This window comes from Beta vulgaris, chromosome 4 (assembly GCF_026745355.1).
Source record: "Beta vulgaris subsp. vulgaris cultivar EL10 chromosome 4, EL10.2, whole genome shotgun sequence".
NCBI lineage: Eukaryota > Viridiplantae > Streptophyta > Magnoliopsida > Caryophyllales > Amaranthaceae > Beta > Beta vulgaris.
The window spans coordinates 50,083,328-50,106,888 of NC_079205.1; the positions used below are offsets into that span (position 1 = coordinate 50,083,328).

General features: G+C 33.8%; 1 protein-coding gene across 1 annotated transcript; it reads right to left on the reverse strand.

Moving 5' to 3' along the window:
• Positions 1-1,971: 1,971 nt before the first annotated feature.
• Positions 1,972-23,354, reverse strand: LOC109134689 (uncharacterized). The gene is made up of 7 exons (XM_019248741.2): positions 23,282-23,354; positions 21,090-21,188; positions 20,731-20,810; positions 20,384-20,614; positions 20,227-20,266; positions 8,649-8,930; positions 1,972-2,306 (listed from the first exon to the last, which is right to left on the reverse strand). Exons 1-7 carry the CDS (start codon positions 23,352-23,354, stop codon positions 1,972-1,974), a joined length of 1,140 nt encoding a protein of 379 aa, XP_019104286.2.
• Positions 23,355-23,561: the final 207 nt, after the last annotated feature.

The window sequence follows — 23,561 nt, forward strand, 5'->3', positions numbered from 1 at the left end:
TATTATTATTATTATTATTATTATTATTATTAAGCAACATTACAACAATAATATATATATATATATATATATATATATATATATAGTAATGACTTATGTTCTTCTCTCCCCACTTTTTTGTAGGCTAGCAACTCTGATGTGGAGCTGTTAGCGCGCAGTACGTCGAGTACCAGCGAGTGTTCGGAGAGTCTAAACATGTCACTAAGGACCTTCAAACTAAACTCGACGCTGCTGTTGCTCATGCCGACCAGCTGCAGATAGACTTGGACGATGAGAAGGCGACCAAGGCCGAAACTGATATAGAGTTGGTGGACCTGCGTCAGAAGGCTGACCAGCTACAGGAGGCGGAGAAGAAGAGAATTGAGTTAGAACTGGCTCTAAAGACTGCCTAGGAGGAGGCGACTGGTGCCATTGATAAGGCCAAGTCTGATGCCGGTCGCCTTGCTGTGGCAGACTTCAAGAAGTCAGAGGAGTTCGCTGGGCTCCTCGGAGAGAGATATGATGGGGGGTGGGTGGCCGCGAAGAGATGCGTCTGCCACACCCATCTAACTCTAGACTGGGAGCAGATGGAGATCGCCTTTGTTGAAGGCACTCATACTCGTCCTCTTAACAGCGAGCCCTTCATTTGCTCTGAGGATGTCATTGCCAACCTTCTGCCGGCTACTGAGGACGAAATTGACATCCTATATCATCAACTACCATATATATATACTAGTATATACTACATATTGTCATCCTACTTGCTCTAGACTAAAGAAGTAGCGCAATCAAAAACCTAAGTCCAAAGCCTTATCGAGTCAAAATATGTTCTAAAAGAAAACCCATTAAAAGCGCAATTAACTATTCATGATGATTAATTGAGTCATTGCCCATAAATGCCCTTTTTATTCTCCACGAGTTTGAATAACAAATTATAAAAAAATTTGATATCTAGTTTATATTGTTGCTTTCCAGGGGTGTTTAGATAGCTTTGTAGAGTTTTTCAGCTAGTTTAGTTACTTTCATTATCTAGTTAAGTTCTTGAACTGTGCAACATTACTGCTCCTTGTATTTGGAACTATTGGCTTAATATAGGTTTTAAGAACATGTTTGGAGTACACCGTATTTTTCACCATATATCCCGACAAATTTTATTATACACCATATATCCTTGATGTTCAAAATTCATCGTATGTCCTTCAATTTCTTGATAATTCACCATGTACCCTTAATGACTAACGATTATCAACTTTTTTTAATCACTATCTCCTAATTCTGTTACTAAATCTAACCCCTATTTGAGTCGTTAGCCGTAATTGAACACCATTAAAACACAACAAATGGCCCATTTTAGTTGTTTTCCTCCATAACTCTCTAGCTTCTTCTTTGGTCTTATGTGTTATTTCAATGCTAATTTATTAGGGTAAATGAGTGAAATAGCGATGAAATAAGGTTTAGTAATGGAGTCAAGGCTTAATGATTAAAAAAAATGATAATTGTTAATCATTAAAGGCACATGGTGAATTATCAAGAAATTGAGGTGTATATGGTGAATTTTGAAAACATCGAGGGTATATGATGAATAAAAAAAATTATCGGAGATATATGGTAAAAAATCCGAGAGTACATTTGCACAATAGCTGCACTAGAACGTGGAGACAAGCAAAGGTTAGACCTCAAAGGTCTTCATCCCCTCATCGAGCATGGAATGAAGCAATTCTCGCAAAATAAGATCTTTTATAAGGTTTCTACACAAGGGTGAACTCCAAATGGGCATAATTTTTAATACACAAAATATTTTTGGCTCAATATATTTCTAAATAATGGTCACAAGCCTAGCTTCTGAAAAATAAGCCAACAGAGTTAACCGATAATGTATATTATAATTCGAGATGATAAAAATAGTGAAATTGGTCAAATTTGAACATATTCAACTTTACAAGACATGTTAAAGACATGACCTAAGAAATGTTAATTCATGACTTGATTAAATCATTTTTTTACATAGCAATTCTGTGCTTTCCAAGGAGGGGAATCACCTGAACTTATTTGTTTGTCATAACCACTGATAAGAGCTCGCGCAATATCACCATTTTTGGTCTTTGCTGCAAAATGTAACGGATTCTCATTCCTTTTCTTGTCTCCCAAATTGATTAAATTCCCAAAGACTTTAGTCCTCGCTGCTGTAAAGCTGTCTTGATCTGAAAGAAAGTTCAATGGCCAAACTTTACCAATTTCTGTCCATTGGTGAAGGACGGAGAATCCCTTATCATCAACCGCGTCAATAAGGTCTGGATGCTTCTCCAGCAGCAACCTTAGAACATTTTCTGTCATCCACAAAGTTTCAATATTGTTAACTAGCCTTATATGCCAGGAATGCGTGCAAAAACATATAAAAAATCAAATTAAATACGAATTATATCTAATAAATTAGGTATTTTTAATCAGTTTATTTCACCAAATCAAGGACTTTTAAATTTTTTCAAAAATTTAGTTGAGTGGGATAAACTGATTTTAAAAAATTAGTAATGAGTTTGAGAAATATTGATGGTCAAAGTTGTGTATCGGCAAGTATGGAAGGCAAAATGGAGCATCAATTTAAAAAATAGTTTTAGTATTTATTAACAATGAAATAAAAGAACAATAATTATCTATACTAATATATTAAAAGGCGTGCGTAAACCAGAAACGGTGCCACGTGGCGCTCTCCCTAGGGAATTTTAGTTCATGTAATCCATATACAATAAAAAAAATTAGAAATTGCATAGTATACGTTTTGATCCCGTGACCTCAAGTTCATGAACTAAAGTTTTAACCACTAGACCAAGTTGTATTTAGTGCTATCATATCAAAGTACAATATTAATAAATGAAATTTTTTTTACCCGGGATATAGCCCGGGACTAATAACTAGTTATTACTTTAATAATGCGACAAAAAATATTGCTTTAGTTAATAGGCATGTAAATAGTTTAAGACTACAAGCCTGTTCTCCCAGCTTATTTTCAGTTCAGTTCAGTTCAATTCAGTTCAGTTCCAATCAGTTCAGTTCAGTTCAACTCCAATCAGTTCAGTTCAGTTCAGCTCCATTCTTTTATAACTATTTTGTTAGATATTATTATTATATTGATACAATTTATTTTACTAATTACTCTTATTATTATTATTATCATTATTATTATTATTATTATTATTATTATTTGTTATTTCCCTAGGAACACTACAAGAGGGGGGTGAATTGTAGGTGTAGAAATAAACGTAACTTTTTGCGGAAATTAAAACTTAAACGAATAAACAAGCTAGAGGAACACAAGGGATTTTTACGAGGAAAAACTTCTTGGGCCCAACAAGAAGAAACAACCTCGACCATAGGGATTTTAAACTCAACTCTTTCACTAATTAGGCCAAACAACTTTGTTACAACCTAATTCTAACTCGAGCTACACCTTGAGTTCCTAAACTCAAGTTCCTGAGCCACTGTTCCCTTAACAGCAGTTCCTCTCAACTTCACTCAAAGCCTTTCTCTTATAGAACTTCACTCAAAGTTCCCTTACCCCAAAAACCAAAATACAATTGATCGAAATAAGCTTAGTGGAATTAGAGTAAGAAAGCAAAGAACAAATGGCTATTATGAGAGAATGAAGGCACTGACACTTAATTAGTTAAACTCACTTAATTACTTAGTCAGACACAATTTGGAACTTATCTAGACTTCAATATTTATAGTAATATCATAAAGAACGTGGGATTAAAATTGATTACATGTTAAGTCCATTAACCCATGATGTTCCTTCCCCTAAGGAACACGTTTCACATCATGTCCCATGATCCCATGATCTAAAATGAACGTGGAATATTTTAGCCAACTCCTAAGTAATAGGAGTTCTTGAGCTTTATCCGAAAATCAATTTTATAAAAACAGTTTTTATCTTTAAAACTGAATTTTTAATCTTTAAGAAAATAATATCTTTTAAACAAATTCTTTCTAAAAACCGGATATTTATTTTCTTTATTTTTCCGAAAAACAAAATCTTTTTTTCAAACGGATTTTCTTTTTAAAACTGATTTTATCATTTTAAACTAGATAAAACTAATTTCCTATAATTTAGGCATGACTTACTCAATTGCACATTTAACCGTTATACGTTTGCACGCCTAAGTCTAGTTCCTTTTATTAACTAAGTTCCTTTAACATATTCGTTTAGTGCCACTTAGTTTGTTCCTTACAAAGGAACAAACTCTCATTCTCAAATAAAGCTGCCACTGTTCCTTACCATTCTTACTTTGTTCCTTTACATTGGAACTAGAAATAAAACGCCTAGCTTCTATTCTTCTTGATCCAATGCTTGCTCCAGTATCAATATAGAAACTTCTTTACTTAGCCTTTGAAATCCTCTCTTGACTTCTTCCTTGACTTTGTATTCTCCCAGTTCCTTTCATTGATACCTTAAACATCATACACTCATAGAAACTTATTAGTTCACTACTTAGTTTGCATCTTTGTTTCTTTGTCATCATCAAAACTAGGGTTCAACATTATTATTATTATTATTATTATTATTATTATTTAAATATATATCATTAGTCATTACTATTAAGTATTATTATTATTATTATAATTGTTGTTGTTGTTGTTTCTATATATTATTTTGTTTATTATAGTTTTACTCATTATTATTACTATTATTATTAGGAGGAACATGGTTTAGGTCAAAGCACAAATAAACCCACTTTTTTTAGCCCATAAACCAATCAAATCGCATCAAGACGGTTTTTATGATGTAATTTTTGCGGTCCAACCCAATCATTATTTTTATTAATAAATATTTTTATATTATTAAATCTAATTATTAAAATAGTAATATTAATTTACTTCTTAGATATTATTGTTATTATATATCATCATCGAGTATTAATATATTAATATAAATAATATAAAATAATTATTATTAATTATCATTATTATCGTTAATTATTATTATTATTATTAATTTATGATTATTAATATTAATTATTTATAACTATCATTTAAAAATATCTAAAATACTATTATTATTATTATTACTTATCATTATAATTATTATTTAATATTCATATTATTATTGTTTAAAATATTATTTATATATTTATTACATTCAATTTAATTCAATTCAGTTCAGTTTAGTTCAGTTCAGTTTAGCTCCAATAAGTTCAGTTCAGTTCAGTTGTTTCATACCGAAGAGAACAGACCCTACGTCTTGGATGTAACATATTACACCATAACTTATTGTGTAGCAAAATTTCATAGGTACATAATAACACATAATGACATAAGCTCTAACAAAATGGTACGGACTACGAAAAAAATTAATAAACTAAACTTGATGTTATTTTGTTATTTATTTCATATCATTTGAGTTTTTTTAATAAAAGAAGAGGTTGTTTTTGGATTGTTACTGATTTAGTAGGATAAACTGGCACTAAATCAGTTAAACTTAAGAATTTCTAATAGTTTAATTGCAACAATAGCTAGTCTAACGTTATTTGTCTTCGGTGACATATTTTAATCCTATCGTGAGTCACAACAGTAGCATCTAGGTTTTTTTTCTTTCTTTTCTCTGTTTCTTTGTACTTTAGTTCTAAGTAGTCTCTCGCTGAGGGCTGAGATAGAGATTACACCAGTTTAGGTTCCTAATGGCCTTTAATTTCCTGAGATAGGGATTCTACTGGTACTTCCATGTACCTTTGGAAAAAAAATAAGGATGCAATTGAACAGGATCCTAGTATACCACTTAGTTTATTTTTAATTAAAGATGCAATCGACCAAATCAGGATACGCACAAGAAATTGGTTTTTTCACTATTTATCTCTGATAATTTAAAAAATTCACCATATACACTCAATGTTTAAAATATTCACTATACTCCCGAGTTTCCAAAAACGTTTACCATATTCTCTTCTTCTAACGAATGTTAACTCACCGTTTGCCAATATTTACGACTTTGCCACTATTAACCTAATTACCCCTAATCCTTAAAAAAAAAATCCCCATCGCTCTCCTCCACTATCAACACTGACTAATTACTATTATATTGGTACTCGGTTTGATGGGCTTCTCGAAATTCGAGCCCTTTATGGGTCGTCGATAGTGTCCGTTTTTTCAAAAAAAAAAAAGTCATTTTGGAAGTGAAATCGTTTGTTTAAGATCTCCTCGGGAAGTGTGCCCAAAACACCTGTATTGGTATTCGTTTTCATCAGCTTCTCGAAATTCATGTTCTCGAAGGGTCATCGATGGTGTCTATTTTTTCAAAAAAAGGTTGTTTTAGCGGTGAAATCGGGCGTTTAAGATTGTCACGGGAAGCGTGCCCATGATACCATCGTATTAGTATTCGTTTTGATGGGCTTCTCGAAGTTGATGATCCTTAAGGATCGTCGATAGCGTCCGTTTTTTCAAAAGAGGTCATTTTGATGGTGATCTCGATCGTTTAAGATCGCCTCGGGAGGTGTGTCCAAAATAACGTTGTATTGGTACTCGTGTCCAAAATAACATCATGTTAGTACTCGTCGGTGGCGTCCTTTTCTTAAAAAACTCGTTTTCGAGATGAGATATAGAGTTTCATTTATTAATAATAATTAGTTAGCGTTAAGGGTATTAGGTAGGGGTTAGGTTAATTAGGGCATTAGAGTTAGGGGTTAAGTTATTTAGGGCATTAGGGTTAAGGGGTGATGGTTGATGGAGGGTTAATTAGGTTAATAATGGCAAAGTTGTAAATAATAATGAAAACAACGACTTAACGTGCGTTAGGAAAAGGGTAATTTGTGTACATTTTTTAAATCTCAAGGGTATATGGTGATTGATTAATATATGAAATACTGGGAGTATGGTGAATTTTTCAATTTATCAATGGCGTATACTATATATGGTGAAAAAATCATATTTTTGATTACTTGAAAAAGTTTTACTTAGCTTTTTTGATCCTAGACCTTAGTTTGACTATTTTAAAAGACTATCACTTAACTTCAAATTTTAACGTTGTTGGTATACATCCCAAGTACTACATCGGGGAGATAAGAATGAGTTAACTAGTTTATAAGAGTTAACTAACTAAAAACATGAGTATGAGCTCTTTTGGTAAGGAGCCCAAAAACAAATCAGTATGGACGGCCCAAAACGGACAATAGCATGATAATGGTGGAGTTGTAGGTGGGCTATGGGCCCTACAAATGGTATTAAAGTTGATGGTTCGGCTGGGAGAATGTGCATACAACCGTTGGACCCCATGGATGGCTTATTGGAGCACGTAGTTGCAGAGTGGTGTATCTCTAAGGTGTAGGTGCGAGTCTTTGGTGGTATCATGTAAGATTCTCGAAAATGGATGACTCAATTAGTGCATGAACATGTGATTGTAGAGTAGGAAGATGTTTAGACAGATTATCGTTGGAGGGGAGGCTTGTGGTCCTGTCGGAGTGGAGAATTGTTGGGTAAACATTAGAGGTGATCATGGGCCGGGTCGAGCCTTTAAAAAATTATCATTGGTCTGAGCGGAGGATTGTTGGGCATGAACATGTAATTGCTCTCAAAGCCTGTCATTTCGGGCCAAAAATAACGGCTTTTCAGGTCAAAATCGGGTCGGACAAAAAATTAAACTAAAAAGTCATTTTTGGCTTGCCCAAAGCAAAAAAAATTCGAGCCGCGCCGCAGGCAAAGAAATTTTTGTCCAAACCCGCTAAAAATTCAGGTTGAGCGGGGTCGGGCTCGCGATTGGGCTTTTTTTATCAGCTCTAATATACATCAAAAGTCTCACATCAGTGAGATAAGGAGTTACCTAGTTTATAATTATTCACCAACTACATCAGTATAAGAGCTTTTGGGAAGTATCCCTAAACAAATTTGTGCGGCTAGTCCCAAAGCGTACGATATCATATTAATGGCTTACTATGATATATGATCAATCGACAGACACAAGTCCCTAAATTATATAGTGTGAGGTTGTTTACTAAATGTCGCATGTATATCTTTTCCGTATTTTTTATTTTCCAATACTCCACTACCACCACAAACACCACCTCCCTAATACATCCCTTCTTCCTATCATTTTCTTCTTCCTCCTCCATCATCCCTCCTCTCTACCTTCTTCTTCCTCTTCTTCCACCAAAGTCGACCATAAATCCTAGAAAAAAGAGTTCATATCATATAGAACCATCCGAAAGTTTTGGTCCAGATATGATGGAAACGCCCTGTTTAATGGACATGTCCATCATTATAGCAACTTCCAAAATTTTCATTTTGACCATAGTAAAATCAAAAAACAGCTCACTCGATGTTTGAAAACAATTATTTTTGTTCTAATAAAATATATGTATAGTAAAGAATATAAAATTTCAAAATGAACATAAGAAAAAGGTGACTCCAAGTCTCCAATAGTACCAAACTAATCTTGGCTTAGTGGTTGAGATTGCGTCTTTCAACCTTGAGGTGTGGGAGTTCAATTCTCATTAGGGACACTTCGAAAATAGGGATTTCTCCTACCATCTCCTCCACTCTCAGATTGTCTAGCCCGCTAACTTAGTCAGGTTAACTAATACGAGTTTAGGTCCAGTAAGACAATTCATCTTAGCAACAAAAAATAAGAAAAGGTCTCCCCAAGAGCACGGGGTACCTAACAAGATGAATAAGACCTGATGACAAACCTGAACAATTTGGTGCAAAATGAAGAGGATTGGAACCATCTGGTCCACTAACACTATAACTGTATGAGGACATCAAGATGTTCTCAGCAACTCGGTTTAATCCCTTTTGAACCGCAACAAAAAGTGGGTTGTTCCCTTTATCGTCTTCAACGCTGCAAAGCCATTCTGCATCCACAGTTGACGATAATATAGCCATTGCAGATTCCTCGTCATTTTTTGCAAGGGCGGTGTTCAATGATGTCTTCTCTTTGGAAGCAAGATCACTTCCATTTCTTTCAGAGGCTAATTAATCCTAAAATTTTCAGAATTGCCATCATTGACGCTACTCTAGTTTAATCAAAACTTGAGCAAGAAGAAAAGTAATCAAACCAACACAAGAAGAAAAACAAGGGGAAATGCCGGCCGTGGAGGGTGGCAGCAGCGGCAGCCGGAAGTGGTCAACGGTGGTGGTTTTGTTGTGAAATTGTGGAGTTTCTTGTTAAAGAAGAAAGTGTTTCTTGAAAAAGAAGAAAGGAACAAGGAAAAACGTGAGAGGGAGAAGGAAAATTAGGGTGTACGATTTTCTTGAGTGGGAGGGAGGAGAGAGAAAATTTGTATGGGTAAAATATTTGGATATAGTGTATTTATAAGTAAGTTTTCCTTTTGGGCTTTGGAAAAGGCAATTGAGTTTTAAGTAGAGTTGAAGGATGATTATATGATTGATGAATAAAACTCCTAACATCACTAGAAGTTCCTTTTCCTAGTCCAATTAGTATTTGGTTTCCTCAAGCTCATTTAAAATCTTTTTTCCAATCCAAATAGAATTTTAAATATCTTTCAAAGCATGCTTTGAAAAAATATTTTAACTTCCTTAAATTCTTAAAATAATTTCTTTGACTTTCAATATAGTCAACCTTTTAAATAAATACATTATTTTAAACTAAATTATATTTAGATATAAATATATATATGCTAAAATATATTTATAAAATCCATAAATTTACGGGGGATTACAGCTTACTCTACGAGGAAGTAAAATTTGAGAGGAGAAAGATGTCAGGGTTTTTGCAACCATTGTCGATACCATAATGGAAATGAGACTCAATCTCAATAGATTTTTTATCAGGATTTCCCAAGTCAAGAAGGGGCAATGATTCTATATGGGCAGTTGTGGATTGGCTAACAAAAGCAGCTTGATTTATTCCCATGGATAACGTGGAGTAAGAGGCAATTGACTGATGCCTATATTAGAGAAACCGTGTGTTTACACGGAGTTCCACCGACTATTTTTTCTAATCGAGATACTCATCTTCTGTGGCATTTTTGTGAGAAGTTGCAATAAAAATTGGAGTCTACTCAGAATTTAGCCTTTTATTCAGCGACAAATAGGCAAATAGAGTTTGTCATTCAGATTTCAAAAGATATTACTAGGGGAGAAAAAAGGAAGGGCTGCGTTTTTCGACAAACGCAGCCCTCAATAGTGAAGGGTTGCGGTTGGCCCAAAAACCGCAGCCCTTCGTTTACGAAGGCTGCAGTCAATGTAAAAACCGCAGCCCTTTTAGTGAAGGGCTACAGTTAGCGAAAACTGCAGCCCTATAAGTAATAAAGGGTTGCGGTTTTGGGCCAACCCGCAACCCTTTATAATTAATTCTCGAGGCTTGATGGGATTAGGTTAAAACAATGCAACCCGCGCTTTATAATCAATGAAACTCCCTCTCTCATGTATTTTCATTGAGCGGCGTTCTTTTCTCTCATCTTTCTCTCTCCTCACTCTAACTGGGTCTCCCTCTCACAAATCTTCACCACAAATCTTCTCTCACAAATCTTCACCACAAACTCCTCTTCGCCGACCACAAACTCCTCTTCGCCGACTATAGCTGCCGAATTCTGACGACGCTTAACCGCCGAATTCCTATCCTCATTCTCGGTTCTCGAATCTCCTTTCCTCCTTCGTCTCTCGTCGGCATTTGCGCACACCACCACACCACCACACTTCGTCTCTCTCGAATCTCCTGTCCTCCTTCGTCTCTCCCCGGCATTTGCGCCGAATTTCGGTGACGCTCAACCGTTGAAGCGGTGATTGTAGTCGTTTTTTTTTCTTTGTCAATTTTTTGGGTTTAGTCGTTTTTTTTTTGTATTTGTTTGTTGATTGTAGTCGTTTTTTGTCATTTTTTGGGACGAATTACTTCGTCCTCTTGTTAATTGTATGATGTTGTTTGGAGTAATAATAAATAATGTTCGAAATTTTCTGGTTATTCTTTACAAAAAATTATATACATAACAAAAAATGCGTCTGCCATGGAGGTAATTGAATTAATTTTCTTGTTAAGTTGTCTCTTACTTTTTCCATAAATTATTTGCTTTCATTTTTTTTTCTTATAATGTGCTTCAAAATCAGTTTCCATTCATAAATATTCATGTGCAGTTGTTTTCATGGGTTGTTGATTTTTTGTTGTTTAAAGTAGCAAAGATTTCTTGGTACATTTCTTTTCTTTTTATTTATGATGTCAGCATTATGAGCCTACATAATTTTTAACTTGATGTTCAAGAGTTCAATTCCATTCTTATATATCTGGTTGGATATCTGCAAAACTTATACTATGAAGTAGCTTTTGTTATTATATTTAATGTCAGTTTGTGATTTTGTTATAATTTTATCAGTTTGGAATTGATTTTGTGTCAATTTGACATAAAAATGCAAAAAAAAAAAAAAATTATTTTTTTTGGGGTCCAAAAGGGTTGCGGTTTTGGGCTAAAACCACAGGCCTTCTATGTTAAAAGGGCTGTGGTTTAAGCTCAACACCGCTGCCCTTCCATATTGGAAGGGTTGCGGTTTTGAGCCTAAACCGCAACCCTTCTTTTCTATTGAAGGGCTGCTGGCCAAAAATGCAGCCCTTAGGGCTGTTTTGACCACATCCCTTCCTTATTTTTTCACTAGTGTATGTTGCTAACTTGTGTATTGAAATTTAAGGGTTAACTAGTTCTTGTCCTAGGCGATACTCCCCGTGTTATTTACCAATAATGTGTATTTGAAGTTTTCAAAAATAGAAATAATATCTCTTGTTTAAATGATTTTTCCACCACAAAGACCAACATGAGTATTGTAGTGTAGTTGGTTAGTGCATTAGCATATCAAAAGAGAGGTCATGGGTTCAAATCTTGAAACATACATTTTTATTGTTTAATGTCTCATTTGATTGTGTGGGGGAGGGGAGAGTACATGTGGCAGCATGATATTTGTTTGTCCTGGAATATATATATATAGATAACTTAGCATTAGTGGATTTTATCTTCTACAAAAAAATCTATGAATCGAGATTGGTATGGCCCCATATGAAACTTTGTATGGAAGTAAATGTCGAACACCTATTTATTAGAAATGATGTAAACCCTGGAATTCCATTAAGGCCTGAATTAGTTCATGAAACTATGGAGAAAGTTCTAATAATTCGAGAGGAGATGATATGCTGATTTGAGAAGAAGGAGCCTCGAATTCGAAGAAGAAGACAAAGTTATTTTTCGTGTTTTCACCTACGAAAGGGAGGTTTAGGTTACAAGAGAAGCTACATTTAAGACCATTTGAAATTTTGCGAAGAGTTAGAGATATAACTTATGAGTTAGCTCTACTAATTGAAAGCGCACAACGTTTTCCATGTATCTTATCGGTTAAGAAAGTATGTGCATGATCCTTCTCATGTGTTATCGCATGAACCATTGCAAGTGGATGAATCTATGAGTTATGAGGACGAAGAAACCCCTGAGAATTCTTGATAAGAAGGAGAAAGTATTACTGAATCAAATGACACAATTAAGGTGCTTTAGACCAATCATGGAACATAGGAAGCAACCAACTAGGAGAAAGAATCAGATATGTGAAACGTTATCCTCAGTTGTTTTAAGGTACGACTTAAATTTGGGGACGAATAAGATAAGTTATATGTGAATTACGTTAAGAACGTTACACATTGTTCTAGAGTTTTGAGATTTTGAGTTAATAAGGGTATTACGTTGACATATTTCTAACTATGAATTCGGGGATAATTAGGCCTAAATATTTTGATTAAAGTATGTTACATATTTTTAAGATTTAGTTTAAGTATAATTAAGGATCAGAGCTTAATTAAAAAAGAATTAAGGTCTTAGAAAGATAAGAAAATTCTGATGTGTTCATAGCTTATAAAATGATAATTTTACCCTTGTTATTAAACTCAAAATTATGAAAGTACCCCAACCCTTCTCTCTAAATATGGACCAAGGGTCCCTAGTTTTACCTCAGCTGATTTTCATCATTCAAACACTAAATTTTTTCTTCCACTTCCTCTCTCTAAACTCGATTGTACTATGTGTTTTGGGCGAGTTTTTACGAGCTCTTTCTCAGCCAATGTATGTCCATATTTGTGTTGTGTCCTTACATGTAACACTTGGTTTTTATTTTTCAAGTCTTCCTTGTTACTGGTCAAGTGTTAGTTTGAGCTTATTAGGAAGAATTCAATAAGAGAATCCAAACAAGATAAATTTTGTCAACCAGTTATTAAACCGTGTGTATTTGGGGTTTCTACTTGGATAATTTGGCACAATTTTTGACTTATAAGTACTTGCATGTATTTTTTTGTCCTCCTCTCTCTAATAAAACTAGATCTCTCTCCTCGGACTAGGAAAACTAGAGCCTCCCCTTATTTTCAACGGAAACTTCCTATAAACACTTATAAAAGGAAATCACCATCTCCTCTTACCCTTACCTTTTCTCCCTCTTCTCCCTCCTCAATGTATTTTATCTTAAGCTGCATACTTTCTTTCAAATATGAATTATCCTTACCCATACTACAAAGAAGATTTTAGCTGAGAGTTAACAAAAATGGGACCCAAAATTCAATCTAGGTCGGAGACATGCAGCCTTCCGATGTAATCCTCCCTATGGCGGTAGTGGGCAATTTTATAGACAAGCGCCAATTTTCGCAAGAGCAAATACAAGAATGGGTCTCTACATGTTGGAATTCGCATCAGGAAATAATACTTGGTACGGTGGGCAAAGTGTTCTTCTTCTACTGCTCAGACATTGATGACGGAGATAATCTTATATGAAAACGCAGTGCTTGCTACCAAGGCTCGTTAATCATTTTCAAAAGTTGGTTCCCAAACACCTCGATCCACAGCTTTGACTTCTCATCGGCTCCATTGTGGATCTGGATTGAAGGTATTCCCTTAACCTCAAATTATCCTCATGTTGCTTGTCGTGCTTTAAATAAAATTGGACGTGTTATTACGTTTGATAATGCCTCCCTAGCTGAAGGACCTAAGGAATTCCTTAGAGCAAAAGTGTATGTTGCACTTGATAAGCCGCTTATCCCAAGGTATTTCTTTGAATACCAAGTGAGGCACTATCAATGGATGGACTTCCGGTATGAGGGGGTGTTTATTTTTTGTAAAACATGTTGAAAATTTGGGTACAAAGTAGCTATTTGTTGATTATCCTTTGAAGAAGTGCAGCGGCTTTTCGATAGTAGAATGGCGGAGGTACGTTTAAGGAGAGAAAACCTAATGGTCCATCATCCATTAACCCCTTACTTTACTAATAAGATAATGGGACTCAGAAGAATAGAAATTATGCGTACGTACAAATCTTACGGTCCCCCCATCTGATGAAATCCCCTTCTTCTCAAATTCATCGGACTCCTCATCGAATTCGGATTCCCCGAAGCCACAAGTCCGAAATATCTTGTATAATTGTTCCTTAAAAAGGAAAAGAAACTTGGATTCATCATCCTCCGATGATGATGATTCGACGTCAACTCCAAAACCATTATGGGTAAGGAGGGGAATTCTCCAGCCCCCACCTATAACTACTACTTCGCAGATTCAGGGAATTAGGGACATCCAAGAAAAGGAAAAAGAGAGGAATTCTGTAATGGAAGAAACCATGGTAAGGGATATGAAATCAAAGAAGTGTTCTTCCTACTTCACTATTACTAATTTTAGTTACGGAGTACAATAAGTTTTTATATTAGCAAATAGGACAAATATTTAAAATTTAAGGAGTTGAAACCACAATAACATTGATTAGATAGCTCTAGCACGAAACTAGATTCAAATAAGTGAATCTGCTTTTATTTACTTAGTATAAAAAGTTTACATGCAATAGTCAAAACAGCCAATGTATATATAAAGCTTACACTTTCACATTGGAAGTATATAAAAGTCACCAACACAATTGGAATTTTTTGTGTAGTAAGTTCCACAATCTTCAAATGTATCCCCTGCAGGATTCAAACAATACATAATTTCGACAAGATAATTATCACCAGCCACAATCTTGCAAGATAGATATGGTTCGGGAAAATTTGTCTGTGTGTGATACGTCATTGTGTCATTCACACTAGGGGTGTAAGTGGATTGGAGTAGATTGGACTTTGCCAAATCCTAATCTAATCCAAAGTTTTTTGAACTCGAGAAATTGAGTCCAAGTCCGATCCAAATATCTTTTGGGTCCAGTCCAATCCAATCCGATAATTTTTTCTTGAGTCTCCAGTCCAATCCAGTCCGATTACTTTTTTTCGTTTTATATTCAACGATTCACAACGTGCTCTCATAATTAAATTTGAAAATTAAGCTCATTATATTCATTCCATAAAATAAGTCACATACATCTATATACATATATATATATATATACATATATATATATATATATATACATATATATATATATATACATATATATATATATATATTCAAGTTTGTAAGATGCAGGACCCTTCTAAGCTGACACCTCGTACAGGTATAATCAGTCAGATTTGTAGGTCAGACTCGTTGGAGGGATGGGGAATGGTAAGGAAAACCTCACTCCAAAGAGCCCCTAGTGGGATCTACATCTTTTATATGTAATATATTATATATTATATATTATATATTATATATTATATAAATATTAAATATATATTAAATATAAAATATTTTTGGACTGGACTGGACTGGATCGGACTCTGGACTTTTTGCAGTCCGTTTACACCCCTAATTCACACTGTAAGTTACAGTGGAGCTCGGAGGGAATCCTATGAATAACAATATACACATTAGATTTTAGTAGAGCCGTATTTGGGCTTGGGCGAGAGGGGCAGGTGCCCATGGCCCCAAAACACATAGCAGAAATAAGTAAAGGTAAGATAGAATAAAAGGAAAAATAGAAAAAAATTGGAAAAGAAAAGATCACCGCAAAACTGCAACTGCTGTCGACAATTAAGCTTATTGCGAATTAAGTTTCTTATTCAATTCTCCCACTTGTTTTTCAATTCAATGTCAAACGCTCAAAATTTTTGGATAATTTCTCTCTTTTCTTTGTAATTTTTGTTCTTTATTCGATTTTTTTAGTTTTTGCAAATTCTGAATTTTATTACTTCATTTTCGACTAAGAATTATTATAATTATTTGAGAATTTCAATGACACACTGTATTTTTTCATAATAACTAAGTATTATAAATTAAATATTTTATTTTTATGTCATGTTGTAAACCCTTAAAGGTTGTTAATGCATATAAATTTCAATATTTCTTTAGTTTTTAGTCTTATACTCCCACTTGTATGTTCAATTAATATAAAATTTTGATATTTATATATTGTAGAACTGCATAATGAATCGAATCAAAGTAATAAAATGATAACTTTAATTTTACCCCTATTTTTTTTGTTCTGAATATGTTTAGATTAGTTCATAATATTTTATTAAAAATAGTGCAAAGCAAATTAATTAAAAAGAACAGACCCTTAATCCATTTTTAATAAAATTTTGATATTATCTAATATAAATTTCAATTATTTTTTATCACTTTATTTTGGTCCAGCTTAAATTTTTCCGCCTTTGCTCCTTCTATAATGGATGGTTGCTGCATCTTTTCAATTTCTTTTTTTGGGTTTTCTAATTGACATATTAAATGATCAAGTACTTACATCCTTATTTTAACGTTTGTTTCAAAAATTTCAGACCAAAAAATTGTTTATTTTTCAGTCTAGACCGAAAATAAAACATTCACTAGGCTTGCCCTTGAGCCTCCAAAATCTCAGTAACGGGGCTACATTTTAGCCAAACATCAATAGTTTAGATAATCTATGAGTGTTGGTTGGGACGTTCAATAAACTAAGATGTGAAATGCTTACTTGTCAAGATCACGGCGGGATCAACCTCATAATAAAGATCGAGTGTGAGTCGGAAACAATCAAACTTGTTAAAATTACTGCAGGTTCCATGTTTTCTCCACTCATAATTCCAAAAACCTAACGGCTGACTCGCACTTGATAGTTCGTCATACTTGGCCGCTGGATTGTGAGTTCAGTTGTTATTGGTTGTGGGAGGTCACTTGCAATTAACTGAGAACTCAAGTCACAATATATCAGGGGTATATCCAGGTCAACAAGTTTGATAGAGGGTATGGATTAAAATTTGGCCAAAGATCATGGATAGTAAATGCCTCAAAATTAATTTTAGCACCAAAATATCGATTCACTTTACAGAAATTTACATCATATGTTAGTGTTAACACATGGTTGTAAATTGGAAAAGTTGGAATGGTAACAATAAGCATTGGAGAAGAAATGACAAATACTAATCTCAACAATAAATTTAGTGAATTCATTTTGAGTTGTCGAAGGATGAAATTTTGCAAGAAATGAACCTTTTATATAGGGAAGTTACTAAGAGTTGGGGAGGTTACTTTTATATAGGGAAAAGTCCGATTACTTTTTTCGTTTTATATTCAACGATTCACAACGTGCTCTCATAATTAAATTTGAAAATTAAGCTCATTATATTCATTCCATAAAATAATCAATACATTATATTATATATATATATATATTATATATATAATATATAATTATATATATATATAATATATATATTTTTATAGGTTAAGTTCATATGAGAACCACCCTTATGGTGAGAACCGTGAGAACCACTCATTTTTCCTCATTTTACGAAGATTTTGATCATTTCATAATATTTTTGCTCATTTTTTGTTTCACTTATTTTATGGTTTTGCTCATTGAACAATATTATGCTCATTTATCAACGTTTATGCTCATTTTACGTTTTGCTCATTTTACTTTTTTTCTCATTGAACTTTTTTATGCTCATTTTACGTTTTTCTTCTTTTACATTTTTGTTCATTTTACGTTTTTGATAACTTAATGGTTTCTACTCATTTTATGTTTATGCTCATTTGTTACTTTTTTTTTTTTTGATCATTTTAGGAAATTTTTGCTCAATTTAAGTGGTTCTTACGGTTCTCACCATAAGAGGGTTCTCATTGGAACCCAACCCTATATATATATTCAAGTTTGTAAGATGCAGGACCCTTCTAAGCTGACACCTCGTACAGGTATAATCAGTCAGATTTGTAGGTCAGATTAGTTGGAGGGAGGGGGAATGGTAAGGAAAACCTCACTCCAAAGAGCCCCTATTGGGATCTACATCTTTTATATATTATATATTATATATTATATATTATATATTATATATTATATATTATATTATATATATATATATATATTATATAAATATTAAATATATATTAAATATTAAATATTTTTGGACTGGACCGGACTTATTGGACTCCAAAGGGGTGAGTCCAAATCCAGTCCGAAAATATTTGGACTCGAAAATTTGAGTCCGAGCCCAGTCCAATCCAGTCCGACAAATTTGGAGTGGACTAGATCGGACTCTGGACTTTTTGCAGTCCGTTTACACCCCTAATTCACACTGTAAGTTACAGTGGAGCTCGGAGGGAATCCTGTGAATAACAATATACACATTACATTTTAGTAGAGCCGTATTTGGGCATGGGCGAGAGGGGCAGGTGCCCAAGTCCCCAAAACACATATCCCAAATAAGTAAAGGTAAGATAGAATAAAAGGAAAAATAGAAAAAAAAAATGGAAAAGAAAAGATCACCGCAAAACTGCAAATGCTGTCGACAATTAAGCTTATTGTGAATTAAGTTTCTTATTCAATTCTCCCACTTGTTTTTCAATTCAATGTCAAACGCTCAAAATTTTTGGGTAATTTCTCTCTTTTCTTTGTAATTTTTGTTCTTTATTCGATTTTTTTAGGTTTTGCAAATTCTGAATTTTATTACTCCATTTTCGATCAAGAATTATTATAATTATTTGAGAATTTGAATGACACACTAAGTATTATAAATTAAATATTTTATTTTTATGTCATGTTGTAAACCCTTAAAGGTTGTTAATGCATATAAATTTCAATATTTCTTTAGTTTTTAGTCTTATACTCCCACTTGTATGTTCATTTAATATAAAATTTTGATATTTATATATTGTAGAACTGCATAATGAATCGAATCAAAGTAATAAAATGATAACTTTAATTTTACCCCTATTTTTTTTGTTCTGAATATGTTTAGATTAGTTCATAATATTTTATTAAAAATAGTGCAAAGCAAATTAATTAAAAAGAACAGACCCTTAATCCATTTTTAATAAAATTTTGATATTATCTAATATAAATTTCAATTATTTTTTATCACTTTATTTTGGTCCAGCTTAAATTTTTCCGCCTTTGGTCCTTCTATAATGGATGGTTGTTGCATCTTTTCAATTTCATTTTTTAGGTTTTCTGATTGACATATTAAATGATCAAGTACTTACATCCTTATTTTAACGTCTCTTTCAAAAATTTCGGACCAAAAAATTATTTATTTTTCGGTCTAGACCGAAAATAAAACATTCAATAGGCTTGCCCTTGAGCCTCCAAAATCTCATAAACGGGGCTGCATTTTAGTCAAACATCAATAGTTTAGATAATCTATGAGTGTTGGTTGGGAGATTCAATAAACTAAGATGTGAAGTGCTTACGTGTCAAGATCACGGCGGGATCAACCTCATAATAAAGACCGAGTGTGAGTCGGAAACAATCAAACTTGTTAAAATTACTGCAGGTTCCATGTTTTCTCCACTCATAATTCCAAAAACCTAACGGCTGACCTCGCACTTGATAGTTCGTCATACTTGGCCACTGGATTGTGAGTTCAGTTGTTATTGGTTGTGGGAGGTTACTTGCAATTAACTGAGAACTCAAGTCACAATATATCAGGGGGTTATATCCAGGTTAACAAGTTTGATAAAGGGTAGTGGATTAAAATTTGGCCAAAGACCATGGATAGTAAATGCCTCAAAATTAATTTTAGCACCAAAACATCGATTCACTTTACAGAAATTTATACCATATGTTAGTGTTAACACATGGTTGTAAATTGGAAAAGTTGGAACGGTAGCAATAAGCATTGGAGAAGAAATGACAAATACTAATCTCAACAATAAATCTAGTGAATTCATTTTGAGTTGTAGAAAGATGAAATTTTGCAAGAAATGAACCTTTTATATAGGGAAGTTACTAAGAGTTGGGGAGGTTACTTTTAGTATTTAGTAATGGGTAAGCAACAAATCAAATGAAGATTATATAGTGGGGCATTACAAACCACCACAACTTCATTTATTCCTTTTATATCAGCAAACAAACTAGAGCATGAACTGCATTGCATATCTACAAGTTATCAATAAAATTATCATCATCATTGCATGGTCTACCTACCATCTTCTATTGAGGTAAATTGTACAACTGCATTGCATATCTACAAGTTATCAATAAAGTTTACATTATCATTTCATGGTCTACCTGTACAATGGTTAAAGATAACTACCATCTTCTACTGAGGTAAACTGTACAAAATACCAAAATAAAAACAAACCGCCACAACAGTTCCCAACATTTGCAAAGACAAAAACAAAGATGGTTTGATTCTCAATAAGGCATTGGTCCCTAACATCAATTTCTCAATTTCACACGCAGAAGAGTGATTCTCAGACTCATCGTATAGTGGAATCATTTTATAGTTGTATGATGATCTAGGCAATATTGTCTTAGACAACTCATCCATCCAACGCTTAATTTTATGAAACTCAAGTATATTGCCTGCTCCCTGTGTAATATTATATACTTACACTTCAGAGATTAGGGGCAAGCATATTTTAAATCAAGTGCACTTGAAATTGAACCAGAATGCACAAGTAAATGAGCAATAATTAATCTGCAGACCAGAGTAATAATTTGATATACTTGATTAATTAGATTATTGGGATAAAGACTCTGCATTGGAAATGGAACAACAGTGTCTTCTATAGCAAGTTAGCAACTAATAAGATACAAAACATTTAATGGTACCTGAGCCTAAATCATCACTGTAAAAATGGAATATATAACACAAGTCATACAAAGATGAGAACTACGAAGAACAACCAAAGCTACATGATCTCAAATAAGATGTGCGGCGTGGTAGACAGAGCAAAATGAGCATCGTTTTATAGTTAAAGTCATCATGCAAAAGGGCCGTCACAAAAGTGTCATAAAAGTGAAGGATATACAATATGAGATGCACCAAGGCCAAACTAACTGACCTAAAACAATAACTGGAAATTTCAGTGCAGATGCCAACATCAAAGCAATAAAGGCATATGCTAGCCTAATTGATACACCAATCCATATATCTAGAAGCCCTGCAAAACACCAAAAATAATATATGAAAGCTGCATAACAACAAGAATAATATAAGTTATAAAAAAATAAATATACCAGCCTAAGTGATACAATAATGTGTGGAAGCTGTAAAACAGCAAAATTAATACAAGTAAAAAAAATTTAATGAAAATAATAATGTCATACAACCATGGAAACTTCATAAGCAATAAACGTAAGTTCCTGAAATACACACCTAAGAGACCTCACATGAATTGCGCTTCTTGAAGTATCCTACACAAAAATACAAAGTTACTAATCTGTAGCAGTACCCCGCCTCTTGTAGAACTACAAGAAAGCAGCAAGAATTCTAACAAGTTCAAACTAGAATCTGATGCAATCATCAAGCAAAACATACCTGTCTGTAAACCGGTAATATGAAAACAATTCGTATCACATAAATTAAAAAAGCTACAGAAGCTGCTTGACAAACACTGCAAATCCATAACCTACGGCTTTTGGTATCAGAAAATACTGCAATCGGGCATGAAAAACTTATCATTGGATCGTCGTTCTCAAGAAGTCTTAAAGAAAAGATAATCTCAAAGTACTGTAAGCAATCAAGAAGAATTTTCTAGTTTTCTCAGCATACCATCTACAATAATCAAGCAAAACAACGTTTAGCAAATTTCTGCAATATTTGATCCATAATAATAAACAAAGGTATTCTTGGATTGTCAGCTAACCAATGCCAGACAACTTTTCTCACAAGCCCAGAGTTCATATGAGCTTAGACAACCTTGTCAAAATGCCACTAAGGTTCGATCACAAACCAGGCTAAGTCTAAGAAAGTCACTGCTTAAAATCATATTTCATCTGAATAAAAACATCCAAGTCACACCGTCCATCAACAAGGAAGTTTCTGAGATAGGCATTGTCCCGAGTGGATGCGCCTAAGAGGCTAAAATTATGTGCCCTCGATCGATATCTAAGAACAGAAGAAAGAAGTTCCTATCAAAGTTTGAAACAACCTAAGAACAAAAAAAGAGTATCATGCTGCTATTCTTTCAAGAGTTGATGTTACAATGAGCTCTCTACTGCTACACCTTCTCCCAAGTCGCAATTTGAAGCAAAAACCAAAAACGTACAAGCTATTAGCAAAACATTTCAACTCAAATCAGAGGAAGATGGAACCAATACGCTGGAAAAAAATTAATGTTGAGCTTCATTAATTTCTACATATTCCATGCATCTCCACCAATCAAACCAAACACATAACTATAAAATATATATCAACTAAAGCACCACTGGAAAACTGAAGAGAAAGTGTATTATTTTGTTCTCTTACAAGGATATCAAGATGTCTTTAGACATGGCTTGCAAAGTATCTACTATAAGATCTTCAAAAGAATCATTATTTTAGTGAAATTTCCATGGCTTCAAATGCATGACACCTAATATTGCAATCAGATCTAACAAGGAAATTAATTAGGTGTATTACAAGTTGAAGAAAGCAAGCGTACATCTAATTGACAGATTACACCGGTAAGGTGAATAAAGTTGAGAATTATCACTTCCTTGGAAGATTTACTTCCTACTACAACCGTACGGCCAATTTAGGGTACGCACAAAATTGCCACATTCGTAACCACTATTGCGCGAACACAGGCATGTTTCAAATGTCCAAATTTCTCATTAGCTCAAGCAGTAAATGCAGCACAAAAGGTTTTGAGTATATACAGAACTATCCTGAAGACAAACACCGACCTTTGAAAGGGTACATTAAATAGACAACAATGTTTGTGTGAAATATCTCATTCAAATTTGGATGGACCGACAGGGCTCCAAAATTTACGGAGTCCCATTTCTAAATTCTGAAGGAAAAATTAATGACTAACTCTAACTACAAGTGATTTATGAAGAGGAAAAATTATCCTTTACTTTGTACTCCCAACTTATACGAAAGGTAACAAAAAGGCATGTGATTGCGTCAACTCAAGTCATTTCCCTTGTAAACCAAAGATTTCAAGTCAGAAGTAACTAGAAGATCATTAATTCCAGTTTGCACTGAATAAACTAGATTTGGAATATGGGGTTGAGTCTACCTGGACCTAACTCAGGGTATACAGTATACAATGAGAAGAAGCTGGAACATTGTGTGCACCTTGTAATTGCATCAGAACATCAATCCTGAGGTCTAAGGCCATATTTCTTCGGAACCAACCCTTTCTCACTACCACTAGTGTCTCTTGACCAAAATTGAAGGTATGAAAGCATCTAAAGAGACAAAAGAGAGTTCAAACAAGTAAAAATACCATTCAAATATCTTGACAGTGTTTATTTGAAGCATAGCCTCTCAGCTCTCAAGTTAACAGAATGTTACAGCAGTAGATATGGTAATAATTTTATCCTGC